At 48.6% G+C, this 17,401-nt stretch overlaps 1 protein-coding gene across 2 annotated transcripts in view; it reads left to right on the forward strand.

Annotated features, from left to right (window-relative positions):
• ptpn20 (protein tyrosine phosphatase non-receptor type 20) overlaps positions 1-17,401 on the forward strand; it is a 364,145-nt gene that overhangs the window by 131,379 nt on the left and 215,365 nt on the right. Inside the window, exons 1-3 of one of the 2 annotated variants that reach the window (XM_038782831.1) lie at positions 3,531-3,634; positions 3,873-3,951; positions 16,730-16,886. Coding sequence is in view for 1 of the 2 variants with exons in the window: in XM_038782830.1 (XP_038638758.1) it covers positions 3,873-3,951; positions 16,730-16,886 (236 nt within the window). In the remaining variant the exon portion in view is untranslated. Of the gene's footprint in view, positions 1-3,530; positions 3,635-3,872; positions 3,952-16,729; positions 16,887-17,401 lie in introns of those variants that run through there. The other variant, XM_038782830.1, reaches the window with a different exon arrangement.

The raw sequence follows: 17,401 nt of genomic DNA on the forward strand, positions 1-17,401 counted from the left end.
AAATCCGCCTCCACCCCCGTCTGCAGCTCCAGCGAGTGCAAAACCCTGAAAATGGCCACCGGCGGAGAAGGCTCCAGCTCGATACCAAGAATCCCTGATATGGTTTAGGACGTGGCCTGCCCCATTCCTGCCACCATTTTTCATTCTACAGCCAAGTCCAAGCTCTCTAGTTTCTTGAATTTGCCATTTTTGCTTTCCCATATGTTGACCATAGTGTTGATTGAAATGTCCCTTTTGTCCACTTCATAATTTAAAACGCGATGTCCCTGCATGAAAGTGCCTCGATCTCGCACATCCCCTCCATCCCTTGAGAGGGCGTAGGCTCTGGAGGTGCAGACCATTGGTGCATTCGTCCAATTTATGAGGCTCTGGTCTTTGCCTACCTCAATCTCTTTTACCGTCGATCTTTCCCTTGAGCACCTGACTTTCTAAATCATGATCTCTTATTCCCTGACCAAGAAATTCCAACTTTCTCTTCCTGATCGTGGTCAGATGTCTTTTGGTCGAGGGTTTTACCACCGCCTTTTCATTGGTAGTGTGACTTAAGTCATTGAGAGAGTCACACAGCACAGAAACAGGCCCTTCGGCCCACCATGTCTATACTGACCATCACATGCCAATCTATACTAATCCCATTTATCAACACTTGATCTATAACCTTGGCAATTTAAGTGTTCGTCCATTCAGGAGGTTATATCTGATCCAATTCATTCATCTGATTTGCCTTTGTGGGCCTTCCTGCAGTGCACAAATCGTGTTTGCTGACAAAATGGTGTCCCATTTTCCTAAAATATTTCCCTGACTGCGATGTATGTTAGGATATGGAAAGGTCTTACCGAAATGCCAGCTGAAGCCAAAGTTGCATTTGGCCGGAGCCAGTAAAGTATCCATAGTCCCAAATGACCATGGGCTGCTTTCCCCTTTGAGGGGGAAGAGCTGACTGGTGGTGATTTAACCTGAGGGTCACCACACCTCAGGCGAGGGGCAAGGTTGAGAAGATGGGGGCCTTGATGAGCGACCTCAGCCGGTGCGGGAATTGAACCCACGCTGTTGGCGAGTTGTCCAGTCGCCGAGCTAAACCAGCCCCAAAACTGTAATACAAACCGTCTGATAGATGAAGGAATGGAAATAATTCAGCTACATCGGTCCTGATTTTAACCCTACCCTCTGCCCACGCAGGGATAATGGTGTGTAGCTGAGGGTTAAAATTCAGCATGTTGGGGTGACAAGGTGGCGCAGTGGTTAGCACTCCTCCTTAACGGCGCCGAGGACCTGGGTTCGATCCTGGCTACGGGTCACTGTCCGTGTGGAGTTTACACATTCACCCCGTGTCTGCGTGGGTCTCACCCCCACAACCCAAAGGCGTGCAGGGCAGGTGGATTGGCCACGCTAAACTGCCCCTTAATTGGAAAAAAATAATGGGCTACTCGAAATTTATTTTTTTTTAATTTTAAAAATTGGCCTCCTGGCTCCAATCAGGTAGGTCCCACAAGCCAGGCCATGGACAAGGCCTCTCAAAAAGCAAACGGGGGAACGAGATGACAATCAAACGGGCAGCATTTCAGATCTGCTTCCTGTGTGTCAGGAGGAGTGAGAGTCAGCTTAACGTTAAAATGGGCAGCTCCCGCACGTCCCTACACCCCCCCCCCCCCTCCCCGACACCCCAGTTAATTGGTGAGAGAGGAATACAATGAACCAAAATATCACGTACAAAATTCATAGACCAACAATGCTTAGGGGGATAGGCGGTGAAACAAATCAGTTGCAGTACAGTGCGGCTGTAAAGCTGTTAGTTCTGCACAGTTACTGAGTCAGGAACTCGTTGACTGAATATTGTGAGCAGATGGCTAAAAACCAGCAAAGCAGCTTGTTTATTATTCCTAATGCCCTGGGGATTGCGATGTTTTTTGACAAGGTTCAGAGTTTGTTGAGGGTCATGGTCTTGACGGGAGAGTGACTGTGTAACTGCGGCAATGGTCAATCATGGTGGAGACATTGTTTTCAGCTGTAGAGCTGAAATTAAGATTTGTAAAGTGCAATTAAATTTAGCGCTCAGAAGCTCAGACAGAGATTAAGTGACTGGAGGCACTGATCTCCATTGATTGTTAGGGGCATTTTGTTGTTCTTTCCACATTGAACACAAGATTAGTGTGTCAGGTCTCCGTTATAAGTAGAGTTGTTTAGTGAGCTTGCTGTCTCACAACAGCGATTACACTTCACAGGTACGACATTGGCTGTGAAGATCATCCTGGGATCATAAAGGGCAGCACGGTAGCATAGTGGTTAGCACAATTGCTTCACAGCTCCAGGGTCCCAGGTCCGATTCCGGCTTGGGTCACTGTCTGTGCGGAGTCTGCACATCCTCCCCGTGTCTGCGTGGGTTTCCTCCGGGTGCTCCGGTTTCCTCCCACAGTCCAAAGATGTGCAGGTTAGGTGGATTGGCCATGCTAAATTGCCCTTAATGTCCAAAATTGCCTTTAGTGTTGGGTGGGGTTACTGGGTTATGGGGATGGGTGGAGGTGTTGACCTTGGGTAGGGTGCTCTTTTCAAGAGCCGCTGCAGACTCGATGGGCCGAATGGCCTTCTTCTGCACTGTAAATTCTATGATAATCTATGATAATCTATGATAAATGCAAATTCTTGCATTCGTTTCTGCCGAATTGGAACCCAATTGGAACCGAACCATTTTCAGGTACCTCGGCCAAATGGGAAATCTTCACGTGTGCGTCTGAGGAGTGAGTGTCAGCAGGTTGGTTGATCCAGGAATGGGATCTCACAACTGGGCCTGACCTTGATCCGGATCCTGTGTTCAGCAGGCAGATACATGTGGGAATCTCCAGTCGGAGTGACTGGAATATAATCAGGCAAGGGAATGCTATTTTTTTGTCCAGACTATTGAAGGCAACTGGAGTTGCCTCAACCTGTGGTCTAACTGAGAGAAACTAATTTCTCATCAACTGTCAGTCTTGCGTGATGCCATCAGTCCAACCCTTGTTTCTCTCAATGCATGCTCAACGATAAGGCTTTTTGCTGCCTAAACTGAAGAGAAATAATTAATGATAGAAAGAGCCACTATCTATTACATACTCTGCTACAATTCTATGCATTTGGACAGATACATGGATAGTAAAGGTCTAGAGGGATATGGCCCAAATGCAGGCAAATGGAATTAGCTTAGATGGGTGTTTTGGCTAGTATGGACCAGTTTGGGCCAAAGGGTCTGTCTCCAGTGCCATAGATTCTATGATTCTACTCCCAGGCATCTGGGAGTTTGCTCAAAGCTTGACATTCACAAAGTTCAGAGAGTATTAATAAAGTGGAAGCGTTTTGCTATCATTGTTCTGTGACATTTCCGAACTTCTTGGGCATGTTCCAGCCTCAAACACAATCTCAGATGTCTGCTGTCTCTGTGTTCAGCTGTTGATCTAGCCCCTGGTAAGAAGTATCAAGCCAGTAGCTTAAAAAGACAGATTATTAGCCTCTCTCCTGCTGACTAATGAAGGGAGATTAACCGTATTATTCTCCGGGATAAAGAGGTTGTGCTATTTTTAGTGTTACTTTTGCGACTGCATAGCTCAACTGGGTGAGGAACTGGGCGCTAACGCTTTCTGGGTGGATGAAAGCCATTTTCAAGGTATAGTGACACGCGATGACTCGGGGGGGGGGGGGGGGGGGGGAATGGGACTGTTGCCTTCCCAAGATGGAATGCACTGAACGCCTAATTATTTTCCGAAGTGAAAATCCTATGTCGCTTTTCGAAATGCCTTGTGTGGAATTAAGTGCACCGACTGATGGTGGAAGAATCCGCGTGTCCCGCCTCTTGTCATGAGAGAGTGGTGTGGCTTTGTCAGTAATTGGATTTGTGTTTTTAGGGAGCTGGCATCGACAGGAGGACTGGAGAGCGGAAAACAGGAATTCCAGAGCAAGCCGCTACCAACCCCTCACGGACAGGTAACTCAGCCACGGAGCAAACGTTTCGCTCTCATTTAGCAACCGCTTTCCATTCCTCGGAAAGACTGTGAGCCTAAGTTGTAAGAATCTTGCTGCCTGTTCCCCTTCGAAATGATGTTGACAGTAATTTTACATAATTTGATTTCTGTCAGCGTTGGGATAAAGTCAATTACTGCCACTAATGTTCCGATGAAGATGTTTAATTATCAGGTGCATCTTCCTGGTTGGAACTGGAGTGTGTTTTGTTCCGACGGAATAAAACATTTCAATTCTTTTTATTTTAAATGTATTCCTTCACAAGGCATCGCTGGGCAGCACAGCATTTATTGCCCAAATCTAATTGCCCTTGAGGAGGGCAGTGTGAGAATGAGAGTATGGAAAGGCTGGGGGATTTTCTGGGAGTGGGAGCCGGAACATTTTAGGATTTAAAAATTCACATCCTCCTTTCCAAACACCTCCATGATCTGACTCAACCCTATCCCTGTAACCGTCCCCAGCTTCTGAGACCTTTGCATGCCTCCAGTTCTTGCCTCTCGTGCAATCCCCGATGTTGACTCCACGTTGGTTGCCGTGGATTCAGCTGCCGAGGCCCTACGCTCTGGACTCCCTCCCTAAACGTCTCTGCCGTTCGACATCACTATCCTTCTTTAATGTGGAGATGCCGGCGTTGGACTGGGGTGAGCACAGTAAGAAGTCTTACAACACCAGGTTAAAGTCCAACAGGTTTGATTCAAACACGAGCTTTCGGAGCGCAGCTCCTTCCTCAGGTGAATGGCGAGGTTGTTCGCCATTCACCTGAGGAAGGAGCTGCGCTCCGAAAGCTCGTGTTTGAATCCAACCTATTGGACTTTAACCTGGTGTTGTAAGACTTCTTACTGTCCTTCTTTAAGACACTCCACGGAACACATCACTTTGACAAAGCTGTCCTGATGTCTCCTTATGAGGCTCAGTACGTCCAATATCCTGTGAAGCAGGGCGGCGCGGTGACGCAGTGGTTAGCTCTGCTGCCTCGCGGCGCCGAGGACCCGGGTTCGTTCCCGGCCCCAGGTCACTGTCCGTGTGGAGTTTGCACACTCTCCCCGTGTTTGTGTGGGTCTCAAAGAACAATGAACAAAGAAAAGTACAGCACAGAAACAGGCGCTTCGGCCCTCCAAGCCTGCGTCAACCAGGCCGCCCGCCTAACCTAAAACCTTTTACGCTTCCGGGGTCCGTATCCCTCTATCCCCATCCCAATTCATGCCTCACTCCCACAAACCCAAAGATGTGTAGCGTAGGTGGATTGGCCACGCTAAATCGTCCCTTAATTAGAAAAAGAAATTGGGTACTTTAAATTAAAAATAAATCCTGTGAAGCACCTTGAGACATATTGGGCGGATTCTCTAATCCCCAGCCACGTGTTTGCCAGCGGCCTGCCGTTTTCTGGCGGCGGGATTCTCTCTTCCCGCCATAGAAGTACTATAGAATTGCTACAGTGCAGAAGGAGGCCATTCGGCTCATCGAGTCTGCACTGACCCTCTGAAAGCACACCCCACACACGCCCACTCTCCCACCCTTTTCCCGTACCCCTATCACCCCAACCAACCTGCACATCTTTGGGCTGCGGGAGGAAACCAGAGCACCCGGAGGAAACCCACACAGACATGGGGAGAAGGTGCAGACTCCGACACAGACAAGGAGTCCGAGGCCGGAATTGAACCGGATTCCCTGGCAGCAGTGCTAACCATTGTGCCAACGTGCCGTTTCCCATTGAAGCCACTCTACGCCACGGGGGAACCCGTGCGCGGGGGGTGGGGGTGGAAAAAAGAACCCCAACAGCCGGAGAATTCCGGCCATTACTTTGTTAACGATATTATACAAGAGCAATTTATTGTTGAACAAGCATAGGATAAGAAATGAACTCCCCTTTCAAATTGGGAAGGTAGGCAAGGAGAGTCTTAAAGCTGTTCTGCCACGGAAATCAATCTGTGTCGGCATGATGTGCCACAGTTATAAAAATAAATGTGTTCACTCTTTGCAGTTCCCTGAATATGAGAACCATCTGATACATCTTTAAAAACAATACATTCTCAGCGTGTATCGCTGGCAGCATTTATTATCCATCACAAGTGGCCTGGAGGCGGAGGTGGTGGCGATATGCCTTCTACTAATGAGAAAATAAGTGGAAATAGAATAATTACATTTGCCGTAAACAATATGACGTTGTAAATAATGCATGTAGCATAGAACTGCTCAAAGATGTGTATTAATAATATTTCCAGAAATATATAATAATTTTACCAGTGTATGGAATCGCATATGCCATTATCAAATTGCCAGATTTTGCAAAACTAGGGGCGCGATTCTCCGCTGCCCACGACGGGTCGGAGAATAGCAGGAGGGCCTTCCCGACAATTTTCACGCCCTCCTGCTATTCTCCCCCCCCCGCCCTCCCCACGGCTGCCCCACGACACGAATCGCTGCTCGCCATTTTTTACGGCGAACAGCGATTCTCCCCAGGCCGATGGGCCGAGTTCCCAGGCCTTCACGGCCGTTTTCATGAACGTGATCACACCTGCTCTCACCGGTTGTGAAAATGGCCGCAAAGTGCCGCCCCGAACAACCATGGCACCGATTGGCACGGCCGTGGGTGGCATGGGCCTGCGATCAGTGGGCACCGATCGCGGGCAGCGGGTCCGATACCCGCGCACTATTTGTTCTTCCAGGATCAGTCCGTGGGGCAGCTGAGGGGCACAATGGCCCGCGCATGCGCGGGTTTGACGCGTCTGCGCAATGACGTCATCCGCGCATGCGTGGGTTGGAGCCGTCCAACCCCCGCATGCGCGGCTGACGTCATCGTGCGCGTCAGCCGGCGTGACGCTTGGCGCGCGGACTTAGCGACGGTCGCCAAGCCCGCGATGCCGTGCTTCACGGGGCCCCGCTGCTAGCCCCGCACGGGGGGGGGAGAATCGGGTCCCGGGAGGGGGCATGGAGGCTGCCGTGAAACACGGCCAGTTTCACGGCAGCCTTTACGACTCGCCGCATTTGCGGAGAATCGCGCCCTAGATTATTGCGTGTAGTTGTGGTCACCACACTTACGGAAGGTTGTGAGGGTCCTTGAGAGGGTGCAGGGAAGATTTACCAGAATGGTCCGTGGTGGTTTATTAAGGTGCTGCCTCAGGAGCCTTGGTGAGTCACGGCATGGGGCCATCTACAGGATGCACCGCAGGAAGTCACCAGCGCCCCTTCGGCAGCGCCTTCCAAGCCTACGACCTCTACTGTCTAGAGGGACGAGGGGAGCAGATACATGGGAGCCCCATCACCTGGAGGATCCCCTCCAAGTCACTCACCATCCTGACTTGGAAGTATATCAGCCGTTCCTTCACTGTCGCTGGGTCAAAATCCTGGACCTCCCTCCCTAACAGCACTGTGGTTGTACCTACACCACAGGCACAGCAGCGATTCAAGAATGAGGCTCACCGGCACTGTTGTCCCAAGGTGCAACGAGGGATGGGCAACAAATGCTGGCCCAGCCAGTGAAGCACACACCCCATTAATGAATAATATTGGAACAAATTACAATGTGGGGCTGGAAAGGCTGTGGTTTATTCTTCTTGGAACAAAGACGACTGGGGCGGGGGAGATTTGATAGAGGTGGACAAGATCATATAGCAAGCTTAGATAAGGAAAGGCTCTTCCCTTTAGTCAATCATACAAAGACGTGGGACACAAATTTAAGATTTTGGGCAGGAGATGCGGGGTTACCGTGAGGACATTTTATGTAACGAGCGGTAATGACGTGGAACGCGCTGCCCACTGGGGGGAGGAAACTGAATCAATCAGTAATTTCCAAGACGGAAATTTCCTTGAAGGAAAATAAATCTGCATGGCTCCGGGGATTGGACAAGGGAGTGGGAGTGACTAGATTGCTCTGTGGGGAGCTAGCATGGACTCGATGCGGGCCAAATGGCCTCCATTTGTGCTGTAAATGACTCCGAGGCTCTAAAACGATATCAGATAAGTAATTAAAGTCTGTAATTCAATCGCAGATTATCACACAGTGAGAGAAAAGAGCCTTGAGGTGAATACTCAGCGTAGGTTCTTCCTGGCGATGTTGGTCGAGAGCAGTGCACCAGTAGGGACATTGGGACAAACGCTTAAAATTGTAACAAAATGGGCGGGATTCTTCGGTCCCCCAGACGCGTGTTTGTTGGCGGCGCGCCATTCGCTGGTGGTGGGATTCTCTCTTCCTGCCGCTTGTCAATGGGATTTCCCATTGAAGCCTCCCCACACCACCGTGAAACCTGGGAGCGAGGGTGCACTGCCGGTGGGACCAGAGATTCCCAACGGCCGGAGAATTCCGGCCAAGGCCTTCAGTGTTGACCTGAATCCCCTGAATGAGTTGATTATTTCAAAGAAGAGTTGAAGCCGAGAATGTTTTTTAAATCTAAATTTAGAGGACCCAATTCATATTTTTTCCAATTAAGGGGCAATTTAGCGTGGCCAATCCACCGACCCTGCACATCTTTGGGTTTTGGGGGTGAGCCCCACACAGATGCGGGAAGAATGAGCAAACTCCGCATGGACAATGACCCGGGGCCGGGATCGAACCGGGGTCCTCAGCACCGTGAGGCAGCAGTGCTGACCACTGCGCCACCGTGCCACCCCCTTACATCAAGAACATGAGTTCAAACCCAAATCTGGGCCTTGACCTCGCAAAGTTTCAACTTAGCTAATAGATGACCTTATTTCTAAACATATAGTGGACCAAGTTTTAGTGATTAAAAATATATCGAAAAATTGAAATATTGTTATTATTGCTGAATTGTAAGTGTAAATACTGTAGCAAAACATAATCAGATATAAAGATCAATAATAATAAAGGTAATATAAAGTTGGTTTTGAACATGAGAATTAGGGGCAGGGCCGTTTGCCCCCTCGAGCCTGCTCTACCATTCAATAAGATTATGGCTGATCTTTTACCTTGGTAACACCTGCCTGAACCATCAAATCCCTTGGTTCCCTTAGTTTCTGTAAATCTATCGCTATCTGTTGAATTTAATCAATGATGGAGCATCTGCAGCCCACTGCATTAGATAACTCCAATGTTTACCACCCTTTAAGACATCTTTCCTCATCTTAGTCCAAAATGGCCAAGCCCTTTTCCCGAGACCGTAACTAGATACCCGAACCAAGGGAAGCATCCTTTCAGCATCTGCCCTGTCGAGTCCCTTTATAGTTTTATGTTTAAGATCAGCTCTTATTCGTCTAAACCCCAGGGGAATAAAGGTCTAGTCCAGGGGTGGGCAAACTACGGCCCGCGGGCCGAATGCGGCCCACCAAAGGTCTTTATGCGGCCCACCAAGATCAAGTCATTAAAAAAAAAACATTTTTTAAATAAAAATTTTTATTTTTAAAATTTTTTTTATCTTAAGGTTAATGGCGGGGGCTTTTGGGTTACTGGTATAGGGTAGATACGTTGACTTGAGTAGGGTGATAATTACTCAGCACAACATGTGTTTCATGTGAAATTTCTACTTTAAAATATTAATTAATAAAAATTAATTGCTTTTTTTTCTTTAAAAACCTTTTATTTTGGCTATTTAAAATATTAATTATTTTACTTAATATACTATGCGGCCCTTTAAAATTGTGAATTTCTGAATGTGGCCCTTGCACGGAAAAGTTTGCCCACCCCTGGTCTAGTCTATTCAATCTCTTCTCAATGGATAATCCTGTCAGCCCAGGAATCAATCCTGTATAATGTTGCTGCACTCCTTCTGGGGCAAAAAGAACTTTCCTGGGGTACACAGTACTCCAGGTGTGGTCCCCACCAAGCTCCTATACGATTACAAGGCTGGGGCAGGCCATCAGGGTGTGGGCTGATGCTCGTGCCGAGATGGGCTTTGACTGTGCCAGACATGGGGCTAGTGGTTGATGTGTGGGATGGAATGTGATGAAATAGGCTTGTTTGAGGGCAGTGAAACAGGATGGACACAGTGAAGTGTCACGGGGGCCCTGTTGTGGTGGAGCCAAGCTGCATATTTAAGCAATAGACCTTGATCAATGTACCTCCTTTTAATGCAGACCAGACAGTGCCTCCTTTAACTTTTTAGCTCCCAACCTACCTTTACTGTTATACATTTTATAGCTTGGATCTATATAAAGATGACACTAGTTTCTATGGGTGGAATCTTTCCGCCTGCCATGGGACTGGAAATTCCCACCTAAAGTCAACGGACCTTTAACTAGCCCGTCAAATTTTATCTCCCACCCGAGACAATTCTCACGCCCGACGGGAGGGACAATCTAGGCCTGTGTGTGTAACAGATTCTATTCAGTGCTTTAAAATGTCTACTCCATGCTCACATCTCTTTTTACAGCTTTGCTTTCTTTTCTCTGACTCCACACCCAGGCTTAACCAATCCTGCACAGTCAGCATCAATAGTGAACAGACTCAAGTAATCAAACACAGAACAATTAAACACGACGATGGCTTCCCCTGAACCTCTTGGTTTATGCTCACCGGCCGCATGAAAGACCACTCCCAATTCCATTCTAATTCTAATTATCCAGAAACGGGAACTTCTTAAAGGTTGAAAGGTCTTAAAGCAAAGCCTTACTCGCGGGTCAGAGTATGGGCCTTCAGTCACTCTGCTACATAGGGATCAAAGCTTAGAATGCAATCAACAAATATCTGAGGCAAGACATGGAGAGAGGATGAGGCGAAAATAGGTCAGGCGAGTGTGAACTAAGAGTCAACCTAGAGTGGAGTTGTATGGTTACAATTGGGCCTTGTTGGAGGTGAGGGGAATATCCCCTTGTTTTTAGATGCCGCAATATAGTCAGCTCTCGAATTCATGTATAAAAAAGTAATAGTGACAAATTTGTGTTGCAGCTACAGTCTCAGTGGGGTTTGAATCACACCTCGGTGCCATGATATAACCTGTGGGTTCTGAGAGTCGACACTGTCGGCCGAGGGGTCACGTGGCAGCGTTCACGGCCAGAATTGTGAAGGTTCCCTGCTCTCAGAATCAGTCTTCCTGGATTCATTGAAGGCACGGTAGAGGTCAGAAGGGGGCATCAGAGATGCTGCCACCTTCCTCAGCAGGATCGGCTGGTACCGTCGACCATGGCAGGCTTTTTCTGTCGCCCGTGACCTTGATTTAATCGGTGCCAACCCCCCTCCCCCCCCAAAAACATGCTGGGCCGGGTTCTCCGGTCTCCAACACTATCGTGTTCGGCCAACGGCCGGAGTATCCCCGTTGCCGCCGAAATCGAGGCCGGCGCCGCTTTTGTGATACTCTGCCCACCTCAAAAACGGTGTACTCTCGGAGTACGCGGCAGGTCATTGGGACGGCCTCAGGACATCACCTGATGCTCCGACCCCGATGGGCCGAGTTCCCGACGGCGTGGGACGCGTGTGCTATTTTGATTTGGGATCCCGGTGAGGCGGCTGTGGACTGAGTCCAGCGCAGCCACAATGGGGTGGGAGCTGTTCCGTGGGCAGGGGGGGGGGACTTTGGCGCGGGCTGGTCTGGGGGTGGCGAGGCTGGTTACAGGGGCACAGTTTTTGGCAGGCCGGGTCCGCGTGCTGCCGGCGCCATGCGCATGCGCGGCCACGGACCCGGCAATCCTCAGGCCGTATCCGCAGCTAGAACCAGGGGCTTTCCGCTGCGTGCCTGCTGGACCCCACCAGATAGAGAAGCATAGAACATAGAACAGTACAGCACAGAACAGGCCCTTCGGCCCTCAATGTTGTGCCGAGCATTGTCCGAAACCAAGATCAAGCTATCCCACTCCCTGTCATTCTGCTGTGCTCCATCTGCCTATCCAATAACTGCTTGAAAGTTCCTAAAGTGTCCGACTCCACTATCACAGCAGGCAGTCCATTCCACACCCTAACCACTCTCTGAGTAAAGAACCTACCTCAGACATCCCTCCTATATCTCCCACCCTGAATCTTATAGTTATGCCCCCTTGTAAAAGCGACATCCACCCGAGGAAATAGTCTCTGAACATCCACTCTATCTATCCCCCTCATCATCTTATAAACCTCTATTAAGTCGCCTCTCATCCTCCTCCGCTCCAAAGAGAAAAGCCCTAGCTCCCTCAACCTTTCCTCATAAGACCTATCCTGCAAACCAGGCAGCATCCTGGTAAATCTCCTTTGCACCCTTTCCAATGCTTCCACATCCTTCCTATATTGAGGTGACCAGAACTGCACACAATACTCCAAATGTGGTCTCACCAGAGTGAAGCTCACAAGCGGTGAAGCTTTTGCTCATTTTCTCGGGCGTAAAACGGCACCGTTCCCACTCCGGAGTCATAGAGCATAGTCTCCCAAACGGAGAATCCAGCCCCCATCCCCAAAGTCTGAATAGAGCAGCGGGCAAAGGAAAACTGCAGAGGCCCGGGTTGCTGAGAAGCTTGAAGATTTCCAAATGCCAGATGGGCTTCCGATTTTGTCCCCCCCACCCCATCCAAATGATCAGAGGCTGACGTGAATGATGCCAGGTTATTGCCGGCACCGGGGTGATATTGCCGGTGCTGGTGGGGGAGGGGGGGGGGGGGGGGGAGAGGGGTGGGGGGTGGCTGGGGAGGGGGGGGGGGGTGGGTTAGCAGTGCATCCAATTTGCAAATCGTTTAGATGCATTCACATTGGCTGCTACAGGGGTAATGGAATGAACGGCCTCTCTCTCTCTCTCTGTTATAAATTTATGATACCAATCGATGGTTCCTATTAGCATCACACCACCTGTCCTATTTCAACCCAGCTTCATATTCACTGTGAAGAACACCTCAGGTGATCTGCCGGTCACAATAAATGCCAGGCAGTCAAGTTAAGGCAGTAATTCAATCGCACAATCTGGGTGACATTTCCACACTAACTCAAGCTTCACCCATGATTATTTATGACACAGTCAAAACTGTTCAATTAAATTAATGCTTATTAGCCATTGTCAAGTCCCTGCTGATTTATATTACCGCAGACAACACGCGGGGTAATTAAACAGTTGTATGTTAAGGTGCAGTTAATGTCCTTGGATTGATCAGTAACTATAATTAGAAATCTCACAGATACTTTTCATCCTTGAAGTTGAAGGGTATTCCTTCTGTGTGGAATCTAATAGGATCTCTGCCAGTGGAATCAATGCTAGAACCTCACGGGTTAGATTGTGGTGAGGATTGAGTACATAAGCCGCTAGAACCAAGGTTACGAGATGACCTTGAACTGCACATTCATGCCAACCCACCCTCCCCGCCCATGATAATTCACAATATGTGAACTGCTATGGTAGGCCGAGAGCTGCTACTAATCCAAGCTGCACCACCCATTTCAGAAGACTGTTGAAAAATAAACGCATGTATTTGGGCAGCACGGTGACACGGTGGTTAGCGCTGCTGCCTCACAGCGCCAAGGACCCAAGATCAATTCCAGCCTTGGGTCACTGTCTGCGGGGAGTTTACGCCTCCTCCCCGTGTCTGCGTGGGTTTCCTCCGATCCTCCCACCGTCCAAGGATATTTACATAGATAGAATTTACAGTGCAGAAGGAGGCCATTCGGCCCATCGAGTCTGCACCGGCTCTTGGAAAGAGCACCCTACCCAAGGTCAACACCTCCACCCTATCCCCATAACCCAGTAACCCCACCCAACACTAAGGGCAATTTTGGACACTAAGGGCAATTTAGCACGGCCAATCCACCTAACCTGCACATCTTTGGACTGCGGTAGGAAACCGGAGCACCCGGAGGAAACCCACGCACACACGGGGAGGATGTGCAGACTCCGCACAGACAGTGACCCAAGCTGGAATCGAACCTGGGACCCTGGAGCTGTGAAGCGATTGTGCTATCCACAATGCTACCGTGCTGCCCAAGATGGGTTAGGTGTATTGGCGACGCTAAATTTCCCCTTCGTGTCCAGAGAAGTGTAGGCAGGGATAGGGTGGGGTGGGGCTGGCGGACATGGGTGGAGTGTTTATTTGAAGGGTCAGTGCTGACCCGATGGGCCGAATGGCCTCCTGAAGCCAGTGATGTCGCTGCACTTGTCGTTTTGGTATATTGTTTGTTCCCCATTAGTTGTGGGTGCCACTCGAAGGTCAGACCATTTCCTTTCCTCAAGACACTATTGAACCAGATAGGTTTTTCCAACAATGGGTCAATGGTCATCATGTAGACTGTTTAATGCCACACTTCATTGGGTTCAACTTTTGCTAATTGTGAACCCGTGTGCCCAGACCATTACCCCTGGTCTCTGGACCCGTGACAATACCACAACAGCACCACCTACCCCACATTCTTTGCCTGGGGGATGCTGCCTGGGGGATGGTGAGGAGAATGAGAAGTCTTCGCCTCCTCAAGTGATCGAGATTTGAGACAAGTAAAGGAACACTGTCGTTAGGTGAATTGGACATTCTGAATTCTCCCTCCGTGTAGCCGAACAGGCGCCGGAATGTGGCGACGAGGGGATTTTCACAGTAACTTCCCTGCAGTGTTAATGTAAGCCTACTTGTGACAATAAAGATTGTTATTGTCTTAAGGAACTGGACTACGCTAACGATATGAATTGCTGAAACCCAGAATAATACCCAGAGCCACAGGCACCCAGTTCATTATAGCCGTGATGCAATGCTCGGATTAAAGGTGATTTAGCTCATTGTGCTACAAGGGGGCGGGTTTAGCTCACCAGGCTAAATCGCTGGCTTTTAAAGCAGACCAAGCAGGCCAGCAGCACGGTTCGATTCCCGTACCAGCCTCCCCGGACAGGCGCCGGAATGTGGCGACTAGGGGCTTTTCACAGTACCTTCATTGAAGCCTACTCGTGACAATAAGCGATTTTCATTTCATTTTCAAGGCAAAAAATCTGCAAAAAAAAAATCACTTCTTTAAAAATCATGATGCTGAGCTGAAGACATCCTTCGTGTGCACAAGTTTAAAAAAATAAGATTTTTGCTCCACCTGTGAAGACGCTGTCAATATGATTGGAATCTCGGAGAACGACTCCAGGTCTGTTCTCGTTAAAGAAACGGGAAAATCGAGTGCTGGGGTGGTGTCTGCCAGGGTCATTGCTGCTGAGCCCTGCCCGAAGGTGTCGCAAAAGCTTTTCTGCGATAACTGACCCATAAGCAAAAAAAATAAATAAATAATATGACGGGACGAGTTTTGAAATGATAATAACGTCGCAACAGTCCCAGATGATCATGGGCTGCTTCCCCTGTGAGGGGGGAGAACTGACTGGTGGACCTTTAACCTGAGGGTCACCACACCTTCAGGGAGGGGCAAGGTTCAGAAGGCTATCAATAACATCTCTGTTGGCCTTGCTCTACATCACCAACCATCTGTCCAGCCAACTGAGCGAAACTGACACCAGAGGTTGACCTTTTTTTCCCATCCTGCTGTGCTGGCTCTCTGGACGATTCATCCAATTAGCCCCACTGTCCAACTTTTTCTCGACACCTCTGGAAATGTTATTACTTTTCAAGCGCGTAATCCTTTTTTGAAAGTCACTATTATCATGTGAAAGTACCTTTAAGAAATGAGTGTTTAAGAAATGTACCTTTAAGAGATGGGTGTTTATTAGTGATGTCAGAGTGTGGGTGGAGCTGGGCTGATTGTCGGCTTTTTACTTATGTTTTAGTCTGTTTGCTGCAGGGTGTGTTTTAGTTTCGTTTTCAGTGTTGGAGCTGAAGCCAGACAGAGCAGGTGTACTGTTGATCTCTCTGCCATGAAAAGACTATCTCTTGATCTTTTGGTGAATTCAGAATTTTAAATGTTTTTAGTAGTAAATGTAAACCTGATGTGCTTCTGTTGAAAGGTGTTTCTTCTGTCTTCTGGATGTTGTTTGGGAAGTTATTAAGGATTACTTAGTGTTGTATTCTTTGGGGGTTGTATTTGAATTGATGGATGCTAAGATGTTCACTGTATGTTTCAAAAAGGTTAACTTGAGTTCAGAGAATAAACATTGTTTTGCTTTCAAAATTACTTTTCCATTTCTGCTGTACCACACCTGTAGAGTGGGCCGTGTGCTCCCCACACCACAATCTATTAAAAGTTGTGGGTCAGGTGCACTCCATGATACACCTGGGGGTTCTCTAAACCCTGGTCCATAACACTATTGAATCTATTTCCAGCCGACTTCGGGGCAGTGCATCCTGATCATAACTTGCAGAGTGATGAGGATTCTCCTCATCTCTCCTCTGTTTCTTTTGCCGAGGATCTTAGGTCTGTGCGAAGAGTCATTTGGGCTCAAGACGTTAACTCCGTTTCTCTCTCTACAGATGCTACCAGACCTGCTGAGTTTGTTCCCCCAGCATTTTAGCCCTTAAACCTGCGCCCGCTGATGGCCAATCCTCATGCCAGCAAAAACCGTTTCAATAACATAAGTCAGTACATTCCAAACAGTTGTTATCAACACATTAGCTGGAGTCTATCATCTCTTTCTTGTGAAGTCTATGTTAAAGGGTCCCATGTTCGATTCCCGGCTTGGGTCACTGTGAGGAGTCTGCACGTTCTCCCTGTGTCTGCGTGGCTTTCCTCTGGGTGCTCCGGTTTCCTCCCACAAGTCCCCAAAGACGTGCTTGTTAGGCGAATTGGACATTCTGAATTCTCCCTCCATGTACCCGAACAGGCGCCGGAATGTGGCGACGAGGGGATTTTCACAGTAACTTCAATGCAGTGTTAACGTAAGCCTACTTGTGACAATAAAATTTTTTTCAAAAGATGCTGTGTGAACTCAAGTTGTTTGTTCAGTGAGATGGGAATAATTGTTTTCTTTTCCCTTCATGTTGCCTCAAAAAGATCCATAAGTACATTAAGCATCAACTCTAGTGGAATCGAACAGGAGAGTGAACGTGGCTATTTGTTGAGCGGGGGCTCGTACCTAGAAACTGATAAGACAAACATTTCTTCTCAGAGAGCTGTCTCTGTCGCCTGCTCACTGCCCCAGAAGGGAAAGGTAAGATCCCATGAGCTATCTCCTTGGCCTCTTGTAATGTGGGGAGATAACGACCGATTATTATAGTAGAGCAGGACGTCCATTGTTACTCAAACAGAAACACAAAATGCTGGACAATCTCAGCAGGTCTGACAGCATCTACGAGGAGAGAACAGAGCGAACGTTTCGATTCTGGATGACTTGTTGTCCAAGCTTTGACAAGAAGTCATCGAGACTCGAAACGTTAGCTCTGCTCTCTCTCCACAGAGGCTGTCAGACCTGCTGCGATTGTCCAGCATTTCTTGTTTCTGTTTCAGATTCCAGCGTCCGCAGTAATTTGCTCTAATTCCACTCTTTCTTCTTCGCAAGATGCTTTGCGCTTGGTTCTCAGGATCTGAAAAGTCATGGCCTCTTCACGGAGCCTTCACAGAAGAAGCAGTTGTGGCAGCACGGTGGCCTAGTGGTTAGCACAACCGCCTCACGGCGCTGAGGTCCCAGGTTCGATCCCAGCTCTGGGTCACTGTCCGTGTGGAGTT

Source organism: Scyliorhinus canicula, chromosome 22 (assembly GCF_902713615.1).
Source record: "Scyliorhinus canicula chromosome 22, sScyCan1.1, whole genome shotgun sequence".
Classification (NCBI taxonomy): domain Eukaryota; kingdom Metazoa; phylum Chordata; class Chondrichthyes; order Carcharhiniformes; family Scyliorhinidae; genus Scyliorhinus; species Scyliorhinus canicula.